Raw genomic sequence first — 19,362 nt, 5'->3', positions numbered from 1 at the left:
ATGGCTAGAAGACCGGCGACGCCAACCGCCGTCCGAACAAGGAGAGGACCCGACTTCGGCGGAAGTCGTGACAGTACCCCCCTTGACGCGCAGCTCCAGCTGCACGCCGACGCCGGCCTCGGGGACGACCCAGAGGGCAAGGCGCAGGGCGATCCGGATGGAGACGCAGCATTGAAGGATCCAACACGTCCTCCACCGGAACCCAGCACCTCTCCTCCGGACCGTACCCCTCCCACTCCACGAGGTACTGAAAGCCCCTCGAATCCAGGATAGAGCGAACGGAGTTCTTCGGGGGCCCCTCGATGTCCAGAGGGGGCGGAGGAACCTCCCGCACCTCAGACTCCTGGAGCGGGCCAACCACCACCGGCCTGAGGAGAGACACATGGAACGAGGGGTAATCAGGGGGAAGCTGTAACCTATAACAAACCTTGTTCACTTTCCTCAGGACTTTAAATGGCCCCACAAACCGCAGACTCAGCTTCCGGCAGGGCAGGCGGAGGGGCAGGTTCTGGGTTGAGAGTCAGACCCGGTCCCCCGGTGCAAACACCGGGGCCTCACTGCGGTGACGGTCTGCTCTGGCTTTTTGGCGCTGCACGGCCCGCTGGAGGTGAACATCTCCTCCACGCGCCTGAACCAGTCATCCACCGCAGGAGCCTCGGTCTGACTCTGATGCTAAGGCGCAGAACCGGCTGGTACCCCAGTATGCACTGGAAGGGGGAGAGGTTAGTGGAGGAGTGGCGGAGCGAGTTCTGAGCCATCTCGGCCCAGGGCACGAACGCTGCCCACTCCCCCGGCCGATCCTGGCAATACAACCTCAGAAACTTGCCCACATCCTGGTTCACTCTCTCCACCTGCCCATTACTCTCGGGATGAAACCCTGAGGTAAGGCTGATCGAGACCCCCAGACGTTCCATGAACGCCTTCCAGACCCTCGAAGTGAACTGGGGACCTCGATCAGACACTATATCCTCAGACACCCCGTAGTGCCGGAAGACATGCGTAAACAAGGCCTCCGCAGTCTGTAGGGCCGTAGGGAGCCCGGGCAGAGGGAGGAGACGGCAGGACTTAGAGAACCGATCCAGAACGACCAGGATCGTGGTGTTACCCTGTGAGGGGGGGGGGGGAGATCGGTAAGAAAACCCACCGACAGGTGCGACAAAGGCCGCTGTGGAACGGGTAAGGGGTGTAGCTTCCCTCTGGGCAGGTGCCTAGGAGCCTTACACTGGGCACACACCAAGCAGGAGGAAACATAAACCCTCACGTCCTTGGCCAAGGTAGGCCACCAGTACTTCCCAACCAAACAGCGCACCGTCCGACAGATCCCAGGATGACCAGAGGAGGGTGACGTGTGGGCCCAATAGATCAACCGATCATGGACAGCAGATGGAATGTACAGACGCCCAGCGGGACACTGGAGGGGAGCGGGCTCTGCACGTAACGCCTGCTCAATGTCCGCATCCAGCTCCCACACTACCGGCGCCACCAGGCAGGATGCTGGGAGTATGGGCGTGGGATCCATGGGCCACTCCTCTGTCTCATACAGTTGGGACAGTGTGTCTGCTTTCACATTTTGGGAACCTGGTCTGTAGGAAAGGGGAAAAAACTAAACGGGTGAAAAACATGGCCCACCTTGCCTGGCGAGGGTTCAGTCTCCTCGCTGCCCGGATGTACTCCAGATTGCGGTGGTCAGTCCAGATGAGAAAAGGGTGTTTAGCCCCCTCAAGCCAATGTCTCCACACCTTCAGAGCCTTGACGACAGCCAGCAGCTCCCAGTCCTCCATGTCATAGTTTCGCTCCGCCGGGCTGAGCTTCTTCGAGAAGAAGGCACAGGGGTGGAGCTTTGGTGGCGTACCCGAGCGCTGAGAGAGCACGGCTCCTATCCCAGCCTCGGACACGTCCACCTCCACTATGAACGCCAAAGAGGGATCCGGATGGGCGAGCACGGGATCCGAGGTAAACAGATCCCTCAGGTGACCAAAAAGCCCTGTCCGCCTCAGCCGACCACTGCAACGTACCGGGCCCCCCTTCATCAGTGAGGTAATGGGAGCCGCTACCTGACCAAAACCCTGGATAAACCTCCAGTAGTTATCGCAAACCCTAGGAACCGCTGCACTTCCTTTACCGTGGTGGGAGTTGGCCAATTACGCACGGCTGAAATGCGGTCACTCTCCATCTCCACCCCCGAGGTGGAAATGCAGTACCCTAGGAAGGAGATGGACTGCTGGAAGAACAGGCATTTCTCAGCCTTGACGTACAGGTCATGCTCCAACAGGCAACTAAGCACCCTGCGCACCAGGGACACATGCTCTGCGCGTGTAGCGGAGTATATCAGAATGTCATCAATATACACCACTACACCTTGCCCGTGCAGGTCCCTGAAAATCTTGTCTACAAAGGCTTGGAAGACTGATGGAGCATTCATTAACCCGTACGGCATGACGAGGTACTCATAATGCCCTGAGGTCGTACTGGACGCCGTCTTCCACTCGTTTCCCTCCCGGATACGCACCAGGTTGTAGGTACTCCTGAGATCTAGTTTGGTGAAGAAGCGCGCCCCGTGCATTGACTCAATCGCCGTGGTGATAAGAGGTAGCGGGTAACTGTACCTCACCATGATCTGATTTAGGCCATGGTAGTCAATACACGGGCGCAGACCTCCCTCCTTCTTCACAAAAAAGAAACTCGAGGAGGCGGGTGAAGTGGAGGACTGAAGACATATGTTTCCATAGCCTCCGTCTCCGCCTGTGAGAGGGGATACACGTGACTCCTGGGAAGTGCAGCGTCTACCAGGAGATTTATCGCACAATCGCCCCGTCGACGGGGTGGTAATTGAGTCGCCTTCTTTTTGGAGAAGGCTATAGCCAAATCGGCATATTCAGGGGGAATGCGCACGGTGGAGACCTGGTCTGGACTTTCCACCGTAGTAGCACCAACGGAAACCCCTAAACACCTCCCCGAGCATTCTCACGACCACCCCGTGAGAGCCCTCCGTTGCCAAGAAACAGTGGGGTCATGACAAGCTAACCAGGGTAGGCCTAGCACCACGGGAAATGCAGGAGAGTCAATGAGGAAGAGACAAATTCTCTCCTTGTGACCCCCCTGTGTCACCATACCCAGAGGAGCGGTGGCCTCCCTAATCAACCCTGACCCTAATGGTTGACTATCTAAGGCGTGAACGGGGAAGGGCACAGTCACGGGAACAATGGGGAAAACTAAGGGCGAACGATCTGTCTATAAAATTCCCAGCCGCGCCTGATTCGACGAGCGCCTCATGCTGGGAATGTGGGGAAAACTCAGGGAAAGAAACATACAAAATCATGTGTGCAACAGAGGGCTCTGGGTGAGAAGGGTGCCAGCTCAGAGGTTGGTATAAATGCAGAGGTTGGTATAAAAATATAGAGTAATCTTGTTAGGGTAGACTACAATGTAAACATTGTCTTCTAGTAAGGAGGGAATTATCATGGTTTGGTTTCTTTTATTTTCTGAACCTTACTGTGGGTGACAGTGACAAAGATATTGGTAAGGAGTATTGATGTCAACTTAATGAGTGTTGACAATATGTGAATGGTAATAGGTTATTAGTATTTTTTTATAGCAGCCTAATTATGTGATATTTTAGTAATACAAGGTACAAGGTTAAATGATGAGTAGTGGGATTGAGACTTGAGATTGTAAAAAAGATTAGCTGTGGTTGAAAGTGAGCAGGCAGTGGGACATTTGAAGTAGAGGTATGAGAAACATTCTTTGACAGTTTCTGATTATTGTTGCTTGGTTTTGTAGTTTTGGTAACACCAGTGAATTTGAGCAGGAAGTTAATGTATTCAGAAATTTGAATCTGTTTCCATTACGTGTCCAGTAATTAAAATAGATTGAAATAAATCATAAAAAAGAAAGGAGGACCAAGGCACTCTTCATATAATTAATTAAAATGCCTTTATTTGTATGGCATGTTCAATAGAAACAAGGTTTTTTAAAAATCCAACGCGTTTCGGCTGCATGGCCTTCGTCAGGGAGTACAAAGAAATAATACAATGTCCTCTTTTGAACAGCTTTTCCAATTAGCCCTAATTTGAAGAGGGAGTGGTTACAAAATTGATTGGACACACCTAGTAAGCAATAGTATACACATTAAAAAGTGAAACACTGTAGCTGTGCCATCACAAAAAAATACAACTCTAAGCTAGAAGCACCAGAACACCCAGAAAGGTAGTTCCAACCCCAAACATGACTGGGAGAAGTGCCAAGAACAAGAAAGCAATATATTCCATTGTTCACTAGAACACAACAAAACATGAACAACATTGTCTAAAGGACTGTCCTTTGCCCCCACATACTCAACTAATGAATTTAATACAAAGATTGACATATTTCATTTCTACAGGAATCTACATCTGAAGGCCTGGTACAAGTAAAACATCTCTCCAACTACAGACACCAGTGTCTCAGGTCAGGAAGATTCTGTGCCCTCAAAAACACCTTTTAAGCCCAAGTCCATCTTTTGTCCCATCGTCCAGAATGCCACACTAAATACATTTGCCAAGAAGGTGAATGTTGATGTGGAGAATCTGTTTAAGGGTAAAATTGACTCCAACCAAACACGGCATAATCTTTCTAAGACAGAGAGGGATGCAGCTGAATCATTGTCCAAAAATGAACGGATTGTGATTAAAAAAGCAGACAAAGGTGGTGCTACAGTAATGTGGAGTAAAGACAAATATGTGACAGAAGCCTACCGTCAATTAGACAATGATGAATTCTACCAATCTCTTACCTTCAACCCTACAGAGGACCTAAAAACTGAATTGAAAGGGATCCTCACAGAAGCTAAGGAGAATGGCTACATTTCAGACAATGAGTTCAAATATATTTTCAATGGCAGTCCGCATATGGCTTCTTTTTATCTTCTTCCAAAAGTCCACAAAAATCTTAAATCCCCCAGGCAGACCAGTCATTAGTGGTAATGAAAGTCTGACAGAACCCATCTCTAAGTACATTGATTACTTTATTAAGCCTTTTCTGACGTCACTCCCAGCCTATCTTCAAGATACCACAGATGTGTTGAACAAAATTAAGGAATTGAACAATATAGGTACAGCTTCCTTTTTAGTCACCATGGATGTGGAGTCTCTATACACCATCATTGAACATGAACAAGGTTTGGCAGCTATGGACCATTTCTTGAGTAACCGGCCTGAGACTTACACTGTGTGCACAATTATTAGGCAAGTCAGTATTTTGACCATATCATCATTATTATGCATATTTCCCAACTCCAAGCTGTATAAACTGGAATGCTTATTGGATTTAAGCATATAATGTGATGTGTATTTGTGTAATGAGGGAGGGTGTGGCCTAAGGAGATCAACACCCTATATCAAGGTGTGTATAATTATTAGGCAGCTTCTTTTCCTCAGGCAAAATGGGCCAAAACAGAGATTTAACTGACTCTGAAAAGTCAATTGTAAAAAGTATTTCAGAGGAATGCAGCACTCTTGAAATTGCTAAGATATTTGGGCGTGGTCACAGAACCATCAAACGTTTTGTTGCAAATAGTCAACAGGGTCGCAAGAACCGTGCAAATTAACTGCCAAAGATTTGAGAAGAATCAAATGTGAAGCTACCAGGAACCCATTATCCTCCAGTGCTGTCATATTCCAGAACTGCAACCTACCTGGAGTGCCCAGAAGTACAAGGTGTTCAGTGCTCAGAGACATGGCCAAGGTAAGAAAGGCTGAAACCCGACCACCACTGAACAAGACACATAAGTTGAAACATCAAGACTGGGCCAAGAAATATCTGAAGACAGATTTTTCAAAGGTTTTATGGACTGATGAGATGAGAGTGACTCTTGACGGACCAGATGGATGGGCCCGTGGCTGGATCAGTAACGGGCACGAAGCTCCACTTCGACTCAGACGCCAGCAAGGTGGAGGTGGGGTACTGGTATGGGGTGGTATTATTAAAGATGAGCTTGTTGGACCTTTTTGGGTTGAAGATGGACTCAAACTCAACTCCCAAACATTCTGCCAGTTTTTAGAAGACACTTCCTTCAAGCAGTGGTACAGGAAAAAGTCTGCATCTTTCAAGAAGACCATGATTTTTATGCAGGACAATGCTCCATCGCATGCATCGAAGTACTCCACTGCATGGCTAGCCAGTAAAGGCATTAAAGATGAAAGAATAATAACATGGCCCCCTTCCTCACCTGACCTAAACCCTATTGAGAACTTGTGGTTCCTTCTTAAACGGACGATTTACAGTGAAGGAAAACAGTACACCTCTCTGACCAGTGTCTGGGAGGCTGTGGTTGCTGCTGCACAAAAAGTTGACCGTCAACAGATTAAGAAACTGACAGACTCCATGGATGGAAGGCTTATGACTGTTATTGAAAAGAAGGGTGGCTATATTGGTCACAGATTTTTTTTTAAATGTCAGAAATGTTTATTTATACATTTTGAGTTGTTTGTTTATTATTCTCACTTTAACAGATGAAAATAAACAAGTGAGATGGGGAACTTTTCGTTTTTCATTTAGTTGCATAATAATTCTGCACACTAATAGATGCCCAATAATTTTGCACACATAGATCTTCTCCAAAGAAAGCCAAAACCTCACATTTCCTTTCTTAAATATTCAGGTTTGAGGTTTATTAACATTCTGGATTGACCCGAGAGCGCTGTAGTTGTTCAATAATACAATTAATCCTCAAACATACAACTTGCCTAATAATTGTGCACACAGTGTAGATGCCTCCTACAGAATTAATTGTCTCACTGACTGAATGGACTCTTAATCATAACATCTTTATCTTTCAGGACCGTATTTTTAAACAAGTCAAAGGACGTGCCATGGGAGCTTGCTACAGCCCTTCCTACGCTGGTTTGTACTTGGGTAAATGGGAAAATTACTTCATTTTGGATCCTTCTAATAACCAGTTATTTGACCAGTTATGGTGGGGACGCTATATTGATGATGTTTGCCTGTTTTGGTCCGGCTCAGAAGATGAACTTATTTGCTTCCACCAATACCTTAACAGCATTAACCCTAACATCAAACTAACTATGGAGTACAGCAAGGATAACATACATTTTTTGGACCTCGACATTAGGAAAAATGACAAAGGTTGTTTGCACACATCAATCTTTAGGAAGCCTACAGATGGGAATACCATTCTGAGGGCAGACAGCTTTCACCCCAAAAGGCTAAAAGAGAATATTCCATATGGCCAATTCCAAAGAGTCCGCAGAATTTGCGATCAGGAAACAGACTACAGTGTCAAAGCTGCTGAATTGGAGAATCGCTTCTTGAATCGGGGCAACAGCGTTCAGGTCCTGAAAGATGCAGGTATAAGGGCTGGATTACTTGACAGAGAGAACTTGTTGCGAAGGGGAGTGCCTCGTGATACATCAGAGAGAGTGTATTTTGTTACAAAATACAGCACTGAAGCAGAGAACATTAAAAGAATCATTAAAAATAATTGGGGAATCATCCAAAGTGATACTCTACTACGCCAAGTCTTTCCTGAGCCACCAGTCATAAGCTTTAAGAGATGTCCTACCCTAAATGACAACTTAGTCCACAGTTATCTTCTGGGTGACTCTCAAAAAATGTGGCTTGACCACAAACCCAAGGGCTCTTTTAAATGTAACCAGTGCAACCACTGTAGAAATATTGCACAGAAAAAGTATTTTGTTGACACTTCCAAAATGGAGTATTACGTCAAGCATTTCATTAACTGCAAAACCACTCATGTCATCTATAGATTGGAATGTCCACATTGCAAGGTGTTCTACATTGGATGGACAAAGAGACGCCTTCAAGACCGCTTAGCGGAACACAAGTACACCTTACGGGTAGGCAATGAAGACTACCCCATGGCAAGGCACTACAAGTCCTTACACCATGGCAACCCTGCCTCCCTACAAGCTATGGGTATTGATCATATTCCGGCCTCTATTAGAAAAGGGGACCGTCTTAAACAATTAACCTCTCTAGGGTCGGCGGGACGAAATCGTCCCACCTACGTAACAGCCAGTGGAATCCTGTGGCGCGTTATTCAAATACCTTAGAAATGCTATTACTTCAATTTCTCAAACATATGACTATTTTACACCATTTTAAAGACAAGACTCTCGTTAATCTAACCATACTGTCCGATTTCAAAAAGGCTTTACAACGAAAGCAAAACATTAGATTATGTCAGCAGAGTACCCAGCCAGAAATAATCAGACACCCATTTTTCAAGCTAGCATATAATGTCACAAAAACCCAGAAGACAGCTAAATGCAGCACTAACCTTTGATGATCTTCATCAGATGACACACCTAGGACATTATGTTATACAATACATGCATGTTTTGTTCAATCAAGTTCATATTTATATCAAAAACCAGCTTTTTACATTAGCATGTGACGTTCAGAACTAGCATACCCCCCGCAAACTTCCGGTGAATTTACAAAGAATTTACTAAATTACTCACAATAAACGTTCACAAAAAGCATAACAATTATTTTAAGAATTATAGATACAGAACTCCTCTATGCACTCGATATGTCCGATTTTAAAATAGCTTTTCGGTGAAAGCACATTTTGCAATATTCTAAGTAGATAGCCCGGCATCACAGGGCTAGCTATTTAGACACCCAGCAAGTTTAGCACTCACCAAAGTCAGATTTACTATAAGAAGAATGTTATTACCTTTGGTGTTCTTCGTCAGAATGCACTCCCAGGACTTCTACTTCAATAACAAATGTTGGTTTGGTCCCAAATAATCCATAGTTATATCCAAACAGCGGCGTTTTGTTTGTGCGTTCAAGACACTATCCGAAAGGGTAAAGAAGGGTGACGAGCACGACGCATTTCGTGACAAAAAAATTCTAAATATTCCATTACCGTACTTCGAAGCATGTCAATCGCTGATTAAAATCAATTTTTATGCCATTTTTCTCGTAAAAAAGCGATAATATTCCGACCGGGAATCTGCGTTTAGGTAAAAAGACGAAAGAAAATAAAGCATGGGGTCGACTCGTGCACGTGCCTAAGCCCATTGTCCTCTGATCGGCCACTTGCCAAAAGCGCAAATGTGTTTCAGCCTGGGGCTGGAATGACATCATTCAGCTTTTTCCCGCCTTCTGAGAGCCTATGGGAGCCGTAGGAAGTGTCACGTTACAGCAAAGATCCTCAGTCTTCAATAAACAGAGGCAAGAAGCTCAAGGAATGGTCAGACAGGCCACTTCCTGTAAGGAATCTTCTCAGGTTTTTGCCTGCCATATGAGTTCTGTTATACTCACAGACACCATTCAAACAGTTTTAGAAACTTTAGGGTGTTTTCTATCCAAAGCCAATAATTATATGCATATTCTAGTTTCTGGGCAGTAGTAATAACCAGATTAAATCGGGAACGTTTTTTATCCGGCCGTGTAAATACTGCCCCCTACCCCCAACAGGTTAAACCACAGGGAAAGTTTTTGGATTTACAAACTACAGGCCACTAAATACCTTGGTTTAAATGAAGATATGGATTTCTCATCATTCCTGTAGGGTTGTGATAGGTGCATTTGCTGTCCTCTAGTGGTCATTTTGCTCAATTGCCCTCAGCTATGTTTAGACTTGTTGTTCATGTTTTGTTGTGTTCTAGTGTACTATGGAAAATATTGCTTTCTTGTTCTTGACACTTCTCCCAGTCATGTTTGGGGTTGGAACTACAGAGGGGGAAAAAGTATTTGATCCTCTGCTGATTTTGTATGTTTGCCCACTGACAAAGAAATGATCAGTCTATAATTTTAATGTTAGGTTTATTTGAACAGTGAGAGACAGAATAACAACAAAAATATCAAGAAAAACACATGTCAAAAATGTTATAAATTGATTTGCATTTTAATGAGGGAAATAAGTATTTGACCCCCTCTCAATCAGAAAGATTTCTGGCTCCCAGGTGTCTTTTATACAGGTAACGAGCTGAGATTAGGAGCACACTCTTATAGGGAGTGCTCCTAATCTCACCTTGTTACCTGTATAAAAGACACCTGTCCACAGAAGCAATCAATCAGATTCCAAACTCTCCACCATGGCCAAGACCAAAGAGCTCTCCAAGGATGTCAGGGACAAGATTGTAGACCTACACAAGGCTGGAATGGGCTACAAGACCATCGCCAAGCAGCTTGGTGAGAAGGTGACAACATTTGGTGCGATTATTGGCAAATGGAAGAAACACAAAAGAACTGTCAATATCCCTGGGGCTCCATGCAAGATCTCACCTCGTGGAGTTGCAATGATCATGAGAACGGTGAGGAATCAGCCCAGAACTACACGGGAGGATCTTGTCAATGATCTCAAGGCAGCTGGGACCATAGTCACCAAGAAAACAATTGGTAACACACTACGCCGTGAAGGACTGAAATCCTGCAGCGCCCGCAAGGTCCCCCTGCTGAAGAATACATATACATGCCCGTCTGAAGTTTGCCAATGAACATCTGAATGATTCAGAGGACAACTGGGTGAAAGTGTTATGGTCAGATGAGACCAAAATGGAGCTCTTTGGCATCAACTCAACTCACCGTGTTTGGAGGAGGAGGAATGCTGCCTATGACCCCAAGAACACCATCCCCACCGTCAAACATGGAGGTGGAAACACTATGCTTTGGGAGTGTTTTTCTGCTAAGGGGACAGGACAACTTCACCGCATCATTTGATGGGGCCATGTACTGTCAAATCTTGGGTGAGATGGGTATTCCAGCATTACAATGACCCAAAACACACGGCCAAGGCAACAAAAGAGTGGCTCAAGAAGAAGCACATTAAGGTCCTGGAGTGGCCTAGCCAGTCTCCAGACCTTAATCCCATAGAAAATCTGTGGAGGGAGCTGAAGGTTCGAGTTGCCAAACGTCAGCCTCGAAACCTTAATGACTTGGAGAAGATCTGCAAAGAGGAGTGGGACAAAATCTCTCCTGAGATGTGTGCAAACCTGGTGGCCAACTACAAGAAACGACTGACCTCTGTGATTGCCAACAAGGGTTTTGCCACCAAGTTCTAAGTCATGTTTTGCAGAGGGGTCAAATACTTATGTCCCTCATTAAAATACAAATCAATTTATAACATTTTTGACATGCATTTTTCTGGATTTTTTTCTCTCATTGATTCTGTCTCTCACTGTTCATATAAACCTACCATTAAAATTATAGACTGATAATTTCTTTGTAAGTGGGCTAACGTACAAAATCATCAAATACTTTTTTCCCCCACTGTACCTTTCTGGGTGTTCTGGTGCTTCTAGCTTGGAGTTGTATTTTTTTGTGATGGCACAGCTACAGTGTTTCACTTTTTAATGTGTATAGTATTGCTTACTAGGTGTGTCCAATCAATTTTGTAACCACTCCCTCTTCAAATTAGGGCTAATTGGAAAAGCTGTTCAAAAGAGGACATTGTATTATTTCTTTGTACTCCCTGACGAAGGCCATGCAGCCGAAACGTGTCAGATTTTTAAAAAACCTTGTTTCTATTGAACATGCCATACAAATAAAGGCATTTTAATTAATTATATGAAGAGTGCCTTGGTCCTCCTTTCTTTTTGATGGCCAATTCACCCCTTTTACCAAAGAGCACCTTCTGTCTACCAAAATGTACTATTGTGTACCTCAGTAGCGCTTCCCTTCCTCCTCTTTCTACTAGATTGAAATAAGTGTTGACTATTAAGCTGATAAGACAGCACCAACTTTTTGAAGGTTCTACATTTGTTAAACAGCAGTTTTTTATTTTACTAAATTAATGCAACAGGTTAAACATAGGATTACTGGAAAGGGGCTCTGGGTTTGTTTATTTTAGACAGGATCGATTCCACTTAATGGAACACTGTATTACATTTAGAGGGGTAACAGGAACAATCTAAAGCGAAACAGCTATTACATATGTTGTTGGACATTGGTCTAGTAACGATACCAGGATAATTTTACATGGTTATAGAAAAGAGAGACCAGTCATATAATACGATATGGGAGTGAATTGTTAGACTCGGGGGCGAGATACATGTTGCCGTGTCTAATGGTAGTGCATGCTAAATTAAGTGCACATAAACGTTGGGGTACATTAAAACAAATGATTAATGATTTGAGGGAGTACAATGGACTTATCATTATCATGTTTGTTTGTAGTTAAAACCTTTGGGTGGCTGATTATGATATTAGTATAGTGAATCCTAAAGAAATTGACGCTTTCTCTTCCAGGAGAATGGGGGTGGTCATTTCTCTCTCTCTTTGAAATGTTTCCTGAGGCTGTGGTCTTGGGAGAGGGGTTAGTGAAATTCGGTAATTTTATAGGTATAAAGATATCCGAATTCGGTGGTAAAGAGGAGTTACCAAATTAAATAAGGCCTGGCCATTTTTGTTTGTTTTTGCCATATGGTTTACCACACAAACACACACACAACTTACTGGTTATGAATATAGGTTAATGCCGAGATATCTTAAAGGGGTATACACACACATGGAATTTTTTATTGAACACGTTAATTATTTTGATAAGAAATGTACTGAAGAAACTTACTGTGAACCTGGAAATTGAAATGTTTTGACTGTTTTTACATAATTAATTTAATATAGTAATAAACACTTATTTGAAGGGTTTGAATGACCTCTGACCTCTGTCCTGACTTTCTAGTGTGGTTTGATCATCCTCGCTAGAAATCTGCGAGACATTGGATGATGATTTGAAGGTCATTTGTAATGCTGATAACTACGGAGAAGTTTTATAACTAATAGGACCACAAGAAGGATAGTCCTGTCTCTAGTCTATTTTTCTATGAAGTTATGGGTACAAATGTTTTTTTGTTTGTTATTAAGGGTAGTAATTCGAATTTGATTTGCAGTGTTGTTGTTTTTACACATTAGTCACTATGTGAATTATGTGTCAAAATGGGGGAATTACCTTTTTGGGGGGGTGGGGTGGAATTGAGGTTTACACACCTTGAGTGATATATAGAAATGTATTGAGTGATGTAGGAAGGAGTGTATTGTTGCGTTGTTTGTTCTGTTTTGTTTTGATAAATCTCACCAGATTGGGTCTGCTTTGTTTTAAAAAATACATTGTTTCAACAGAATGTGTTATTCTCTTTGACATTTGTTTTAGAAATTTGCATTAAGAATATTGGTAGTAGTAATAATTTGTCATACAGTAGATAATTTGTTTGGATTTCTTGAATGCTTGTCTGGATTTCCTGAATCAGAGATGCACTGAACTGAATTCTTGTTTTGATCTGTCCTTTCTCGAGGTTATGGATTGTGACTACAGATGGTATGTAGATGCATGGAAGGAAATTTAACCAAACCAGGTATGGACCTCAACCACCTCTAACCGGCTGAAGAAATGGCGTTCACTACGGCCCTGTGCTGCACCACTTCTATGTGTTTGGACCCCAGGAAGAGTAGCTGAAGTTAATGGGGATCCCTAATAAATACAATTACATGAATAGCTAATTAGCATATCATTTTTGGGGGGTAAGTACAGGCAAATATATACCTTGTCCTAGAGAGATTTACATATCAAAAAATCACACCAGGACAAACCTACATGAAACACAGCCCTTGTTTTAAATGTTTCCAAAATCACCTATGGGAATGATTGAAAAACAATTGGAACCAGTTCCTTGTTTGACCGCTAGGTTTTATGGGCATTATGATTTATACTGTGGTACTCTATGAACACTGGGATTATAGTGATATTATGTTGATCTCGCAAACAATGTAAAGTGTGTTTTAGATGGGAGTAATCCGGTTTAGCTAACCTGTCTGCTTTGCTTTTGTTACAGTTCACAGTCAAAGTTAACTTGCTCCAGGCTCCAAGGAATAACTTCATTGGCCACCTCAATTATTATGATAACCCTTATGATTCACTTACACTCTGCAAATGAAGATAAGTAAAATATTTTTCAGTGGGTTGTACTAGACTAGGTCAGTGTGTTAATGCTGCCGGACCCCAGAGCACTGAACAATGTCTCACTCATCTAACACATCTGTTTCAAGTCATGAAGACTGAACTATGTCAGGGAGACGCCTATATTGTCCAGTACTGTGCTGGGTCGGAGCAGGACTGAGAAACATTGAGTTAGCTGGTTTGATTGCACTAGTGAAGATTTGGGATTTCTGCTTAAAACCAGGTATACCCAACATGTTTAATACGTGGCAGAGCAAAAATATGTGAAACTGTCAAAGCTGACATTTGATTCTTTCTTGAAAGAAGGTGCGTACGTTACCTTAGGTTTGATGGTGCCTTTAGTTAGTTAACCTCCCTGGGCAAGGTGGGACGTTTGCGTCATAAATGCTATAACTTCAATTTCTCAAACAAATGACTATTTTACACCATTTTAAAGACAAGACTCTCGTTAATCTAACCACACTGTCCGATTTCAAAAAGGCTTTACAACGAACACTCACAAACACTCCTGCTGTTTTTCACCCAGAGACTGCAGAGCTCTCATTCCACTTTCTGGTGCCTTCTTAGAGCCAATGGAAGCCTTAGAAAATGTCATGTTAGGGCAGAGATGCTGTATTTTTGATATAGATGCCCTAGAATGACAACAAATTGTCAGACAGGGCACTTCCTGCATGGACTCTTCTCAGGTTTTGGCCTGCCATATGAGTTCTGTTATACTCACAGACACCATTCAAACAGTTTTAGAATCTTTAGAGTGTTTTCCATCCAAATCTACAAATGATATGCATATTCTGGTTTCTGGGTAAGAGTAGTAACCAGTTTAAATCGGGTACGTTTTTTATCCGGCCGTGAAAATACTGCCCCCTAGCCCCAACAGGTTAAGTTGTATTTTTCTTCATATTGACACTACTATTTCACCTGGACACACAATGTCTGTGGTTTTTTTTCTTCCGTTTTCATCAAATTCAGCATACCAGAGGAAAGACAGTCTGACATCAAAGTGTATGACCAGTCTCACACAGAAATTGACTCGGAGGTGTTTGAAGAGATTGCAAAGGAGTCACCTGGCAACTTCTGGATCACTCTAGGTGATGAAGGACTTGGTGGGTCATCACTGTGTGAAATTATTTGTAGTATTTATTCATTTAGACTCTTCACAGTTTAATGTTAAGCTGAAAGGCTATTAATTAACAAGTATGACACAATTCAAAATACTAAACGTTCACATATTCATGTGGCTTTTACATTTTTTTGCTCTCCTATTTTAAAGCCTCTCAATCATCATCGTCATCCTCTGTAAGATCTGATGACACTGTAATTCTGAATTACAGTGTGTGTAACCATCATGAAGAAGCAGCTACTGGTGAAGGGAGCCAACCCAAAAGACAGTGCCGGATAACTGAGGCTGAAGCGGTATGTGGTAGGAACTACTGTTTCGTGTAATCTGTATGTTTGTTTCATATTATGGGATTGGGGAGTGTTCTTGAGCTAATTCTTTTCAGTTTTTACTCTTTTTTAAATCTTATAGTTGAATTTACTCATCCAGAGCACCTTATTTCTTTATTTAGCTTTAAAGTTGATTGAAAGAATCCTAACATCAAAACCTGGTGGTGAAAGCATCATACAAGAGTATGGAAAAACCAAGACTCTGACAGATGCCACCAGAAGGCAGATGATCAACATACTTGCTGCTGAGATGACAGAAACACATGGGTAAACAAATGATTTGGGTAACAAGTAAATATTGTCATTATTGTACGCATGAGTAATTGTCTTTATTAGTGGTTGTCCAATGCCAATTGAGTTTGATTGTGTACTCATGGAATTCATATACCTCCCCAAAAAGGTCAGGATGATGTATGCACAGGGAATTGTTTCATTGTTTCCTTATCTTGAAGACTCATTTTCAAAAAATGTATGTGCAAGTAAAGTAAAAGTATCTCTGGAACATTACGTACATTATCAGTCTTTGAAATGTATACATTATGCATTTATATGTATGTATTATGTAGAAACATTACTATGATCGAGAGAGTTGGTCTGGATACCTAGCATGTCGATTGAAGAGCACACAAAAGAGCAAATCTCCCAAAGGTAGGTTCACATACATATTATAGGCTAATATAACAATGATTTAATGAGTTGTGAATCATGCAGGCAGGAGGCTCTCAAATTTACTTTGTCTCCAGTTGGTGGGCCAGGCCAAGGTCGACAACCCTTCACCCGTGACGAAGTGCCAATTAACGAAGACATCGAGGCAGCCATTGCTGTTTTGAGATACTCTGCTGATGAAGACCCCGTCCGGGAGAAGATGAAGACTACCTTCCCTCATTGCCAAGCAACGGTCAATGATGCAGACAAATCAGCAGATGCCTTCTCAGTCTTCCCCAGAGTATTGGATATACCAGGACTGGTATGACATGTTAAATCACTACACCACCAAAATACCAAATACCGCTTCAAGTGTCAATCAGTTTTGATTATTTTTGTGTGCTTGTTTCATTGCAGATAGAACAAGACTTCAGGCTTCTGTTTGGTGAGGCCACAGCCAACAAGTTCTTGGAGAAGTGGCCAACCACTTTCAAGGGAAAAGTGATGAAGGAAAGCCATGGACTTACACCCACCACAGAACTCTTGGAATTGATGCGCAATGCTGAGTCAGCTGTTGAAAATGAGAATGGTATGAGCAGAGCAATGTTTTATCTTGCCATTATTGTTTTTGTGCAGGTGTACAATATGCATTTTGGTAGCAATGTAAGTTTGTGACAACCAGTATTGAATGCAAATGTGGAAAATGTACACTTGACATTGATTTACTGATCAACAGGCTGGGACAGTGACATGGTCGCTATCTTGCTGCTGCTACATCTGCTACCACCAGCTGCGCAAGGTCGTAAGAAGCCCGGACAGATGTCTGCATGTCAAGGGGTAGATCAGCTCATCAAATTTCAAAAGGTGTCAAAAAGTTGTCTAAAATGTGTACACCAGACACCAGAAATGGCTCAAGTTTAATAATCTGTCCCTACCTCAAGCTCCCATGCATAGTGTGAAGTGATCTGATGTTCCTATAACCTTTGAAAGAAGTTAGTCACTAAATGCTCCTACCAATATCTCGTGTTTTAGGTTGGAACCAGTGTGCAGCAGCATATGGATAGCATCACCCAAAGCAGTCAGCCCTACCTTCTTGCCTTGGGATCCACAAAGAGCAGCATTCACTCCTACTTTGTTGTGATCGACAAGCATGCGGTTCCATGCAAGGCAACGGCCTCAGTAGGAGCCTTTGACAAACTCTTTGACAAACTCTTTAAGGCTCACTTCGTCTTTGGTACGTCATACAGTTCTTGCCTGAGTAACTTCTTCACTTTTGTGCAAACAACCATCTATAAAATTGATATAGGGGAAACAAAGGAGACTCCCCGAGTTGCTGTGTTGAGAGCAATAATGTTGCATTAGTGAAACTATGAAGTGTTTTCTATGCAAGACTGAGCATACAAGTTCAACACCCTTGTCAAGCACCTTAAAGTAATTAATGGACTTTGTCCAGGGAGAACTCTTCATCTAAAATGTGGTCAAGTGGGATGTTCACATTCCTTTGGTAGCTTTTCTGGTTTTAGAAAGCATTTAAGTAGTTGCCACATTAGCAGTTAATTTGGTTCAGTCGGTGATGTTGATATTTCAAACTCTCAAAGCACCTTTAACACTTGTAAAGGTAGTGATGTTGGAGAAGTGTTGACTGAAAATGTAGAGTGAATCAGCGATGTCTTCCCCAGACATTGTAAATCGTTGTGCGTCTGTAATTGCTGATCTAAAGGCAGCAGTTGTAGGTCAAAGTACAGTTCATTCTGTTGTGAATTCCATGGAAGAGATAGTTCATGATATCCAACAGCGAGCTAAATAAACTGTCGTTAAGCATGTTCTATGTGATGAAGGACAAACTGAAATGTCCAAGAAAGTTGAGGCATGTTTTGAAGGGTTAGAGAATCCTTTCATTGTGCTAAGTTATGAATACAAGAGGTCCACATTTTTCACAGAGAAGTGGGAAACTGTAGAACCAGTTTAGCATGTCATTGGTTCAAGATTTGACACAAGACGAAACAAAAAGACTGGAACATATGACCAGATCGTAGTTCAAGACAAATTCAAGTATGTTCCAATATTGTCTACCTTGCAGTCAATATTCAAATGTAAACATGTTTCAGAGATGTTTTGTGATCCCAGTGACACAAGAGTCTGTGATGTGTGATGGATCTTTTATTAGGAGTCACTCTCTGTTCTCAACAGAAAGGCACGTCATACAGATTCAATTGTTCTATGATGATTTTGAGGTTGCAAACCCTGTGGGTTCAAAGCGAGTAATTCATAAATTGGGTGCTATGTATTTTACTTTAAGGAACTTCTCTCCTAAATGGAGTTCTTGTTTGGCTAACATACACCTGCGTGCCTTATTTCATGCTCAAGATCTTAAACATTATGGATTAAGGGCAATCCTTGCTTCTATTGTTCGAGACATTAAAGTGTTAGAGAGTGATGGCTTTGTGGTTCCTTTATACAGTGGTTGTGTTCATGGCAGTGTGGTCCATGTTACTGGCGATAATCTGGGTCTACATAGTTTGTTTGGCCTGGTGGAGTCTTTCAGCGCAAGGTATTGCTGTAGGTTCTGTCTTGCAGAAAAATATGACTTTCAGGCAGAATTCTCTGAAGATTGTCCCAAGATAGTGTTGCGAACTAAAGAAATGCACACTGCTCACTGTCAAGAAATGAATAGGAATCCATCTCTTCCTTACATTTTTGGTGTGAAGCATTCATGTTTATTAAATTCTGAGTATTTATCATCACAGAACTGAGAACTTCTCAGTTGATGTGATGCATGATGTGTTAGAGGGTGTGGCCCAGTACGAGTTGAAGTTATTTCTTTATCTGAAGAAAAAAACATGTAACATCAGCAGAATTAGATTTAAGAATACAAAGTTTTGATTATGGATTCATGGAAAGAAACAATAAACCAGTGGCTGTGAATTTATCAGAAGGATGGAATGATTTGGGGCTTAATGCAATTCAGTCATGGTGCTTACTGAGAAACGTTCCGCTTATTTTGGGGGATTTGGTAACTTCTACTGAACAGCACTAGGGCCTACTCCTTTTATTACTTCAAATAGTTAACATAATATTTTCTCCTATATTAACAGAGGGTCTCTGTGTTTATTTAAACAGTTGTTTCCCCAGATTTCTTTTTAACCAAAGCACCATTTTCTAATCTATTATCCCCGCTGCATCTAGAAAATTGGACCTGTAATCCATAGTTGGTGTATGCAGTATGAAGGTAAGCATATATATTTTTTTAACTACAATCTTTAAAAAATATTACCAAAACTTTGGCAAAAAAACAAACTATATGGCATACAATTGGCAATCCTCTACACTTTTTAGTCAAGACATTG

General features: G+C 42.5%; 1 protein-coding gene and 1 long non-coding RNA gene across 2 annotated transcripts; both read left to right on the top strand.

Moving 5' to 3' along the window:
• Window positions 1-14,771: 14,771 nt before the first annotated feature.
• On the top strand, window positions 14,772-15,628 carry LOC115208433 (uncharacterized). Its single transcript, XR_003881172.1, has 3 exons — window positions 14,772-15,027; window positions 15,256-15,337; window positions 15,493-15,628. It is a non-coding gene; the product is annotated as an uncharacterized LOC115208433 (long non-coding RNA).
• A 331-nt stretch (window positions 15,629-15,959) lies between these two features.
• On the top strand, window positions 15,960-17,579 carry LOC115208432 (uncharacterized). Its single transcript, XM_029776492.1, has 5 exons — window positions 15,960-16,018; window positions 16,114-16,337; window positions 16,433-16,604; window positions 16,752-16,879; window positions 17,048-17,579. The coding sequence occupies exons 2-5, from the start codon at window positions 16,236-16,238 to the stop codon at window positions 17,375-17,377; spliced, it is 732 nt and encodes a 243-aa protein (XP_029632352.1). The 5' UTR covers window positions 15,960-16,018; window positions 16,114-16,235; the 3' UTR covers window positions 17,378-17,579.
• Window positions 17,580-19,362: the final 1,783 nt, after the last annotated feature.

This window comes from Salmo trutta, chromosome 14, assembly GCF_901001165.1.
Source record: "Salmo trutta chromosome 14, fSalTru1.1, whole genome shotgun sequence".
Lineage (NCBI taxonomy): Eukaryota > Metazoa > Chordata > Actinopteri > Salmoniformes > Salmonidae > Salmo > Salmo trutta.
This window is presented reverse-complemented; position numbering and strand designations above follow the sequence as displayed.

Bases quoted from the DNA above. Each gene is read 5' to 3' on its own strand.
- LOC115208432 (XM_029776492.1), top strand. From the start codon at position 16,236: ATGAAGACTACCTTCCCTCATTGCCAAGCAACGGTCAATGATGCAGAC. The intron at 16,338-16,432 runs GTATGACATGTT...GTTTCATTGCAG, and splicing joins TATTGGATATACCAGGACTG to ATAGAACAAGACTTCAGGCT. The intron at 16,605-16,751 runs GTATGAGCAGAG...ACTGATCAACAG, and splicing joins AGCTGTTGAAAATGAGAATG to GCTGGGACAGTGACATGGTC.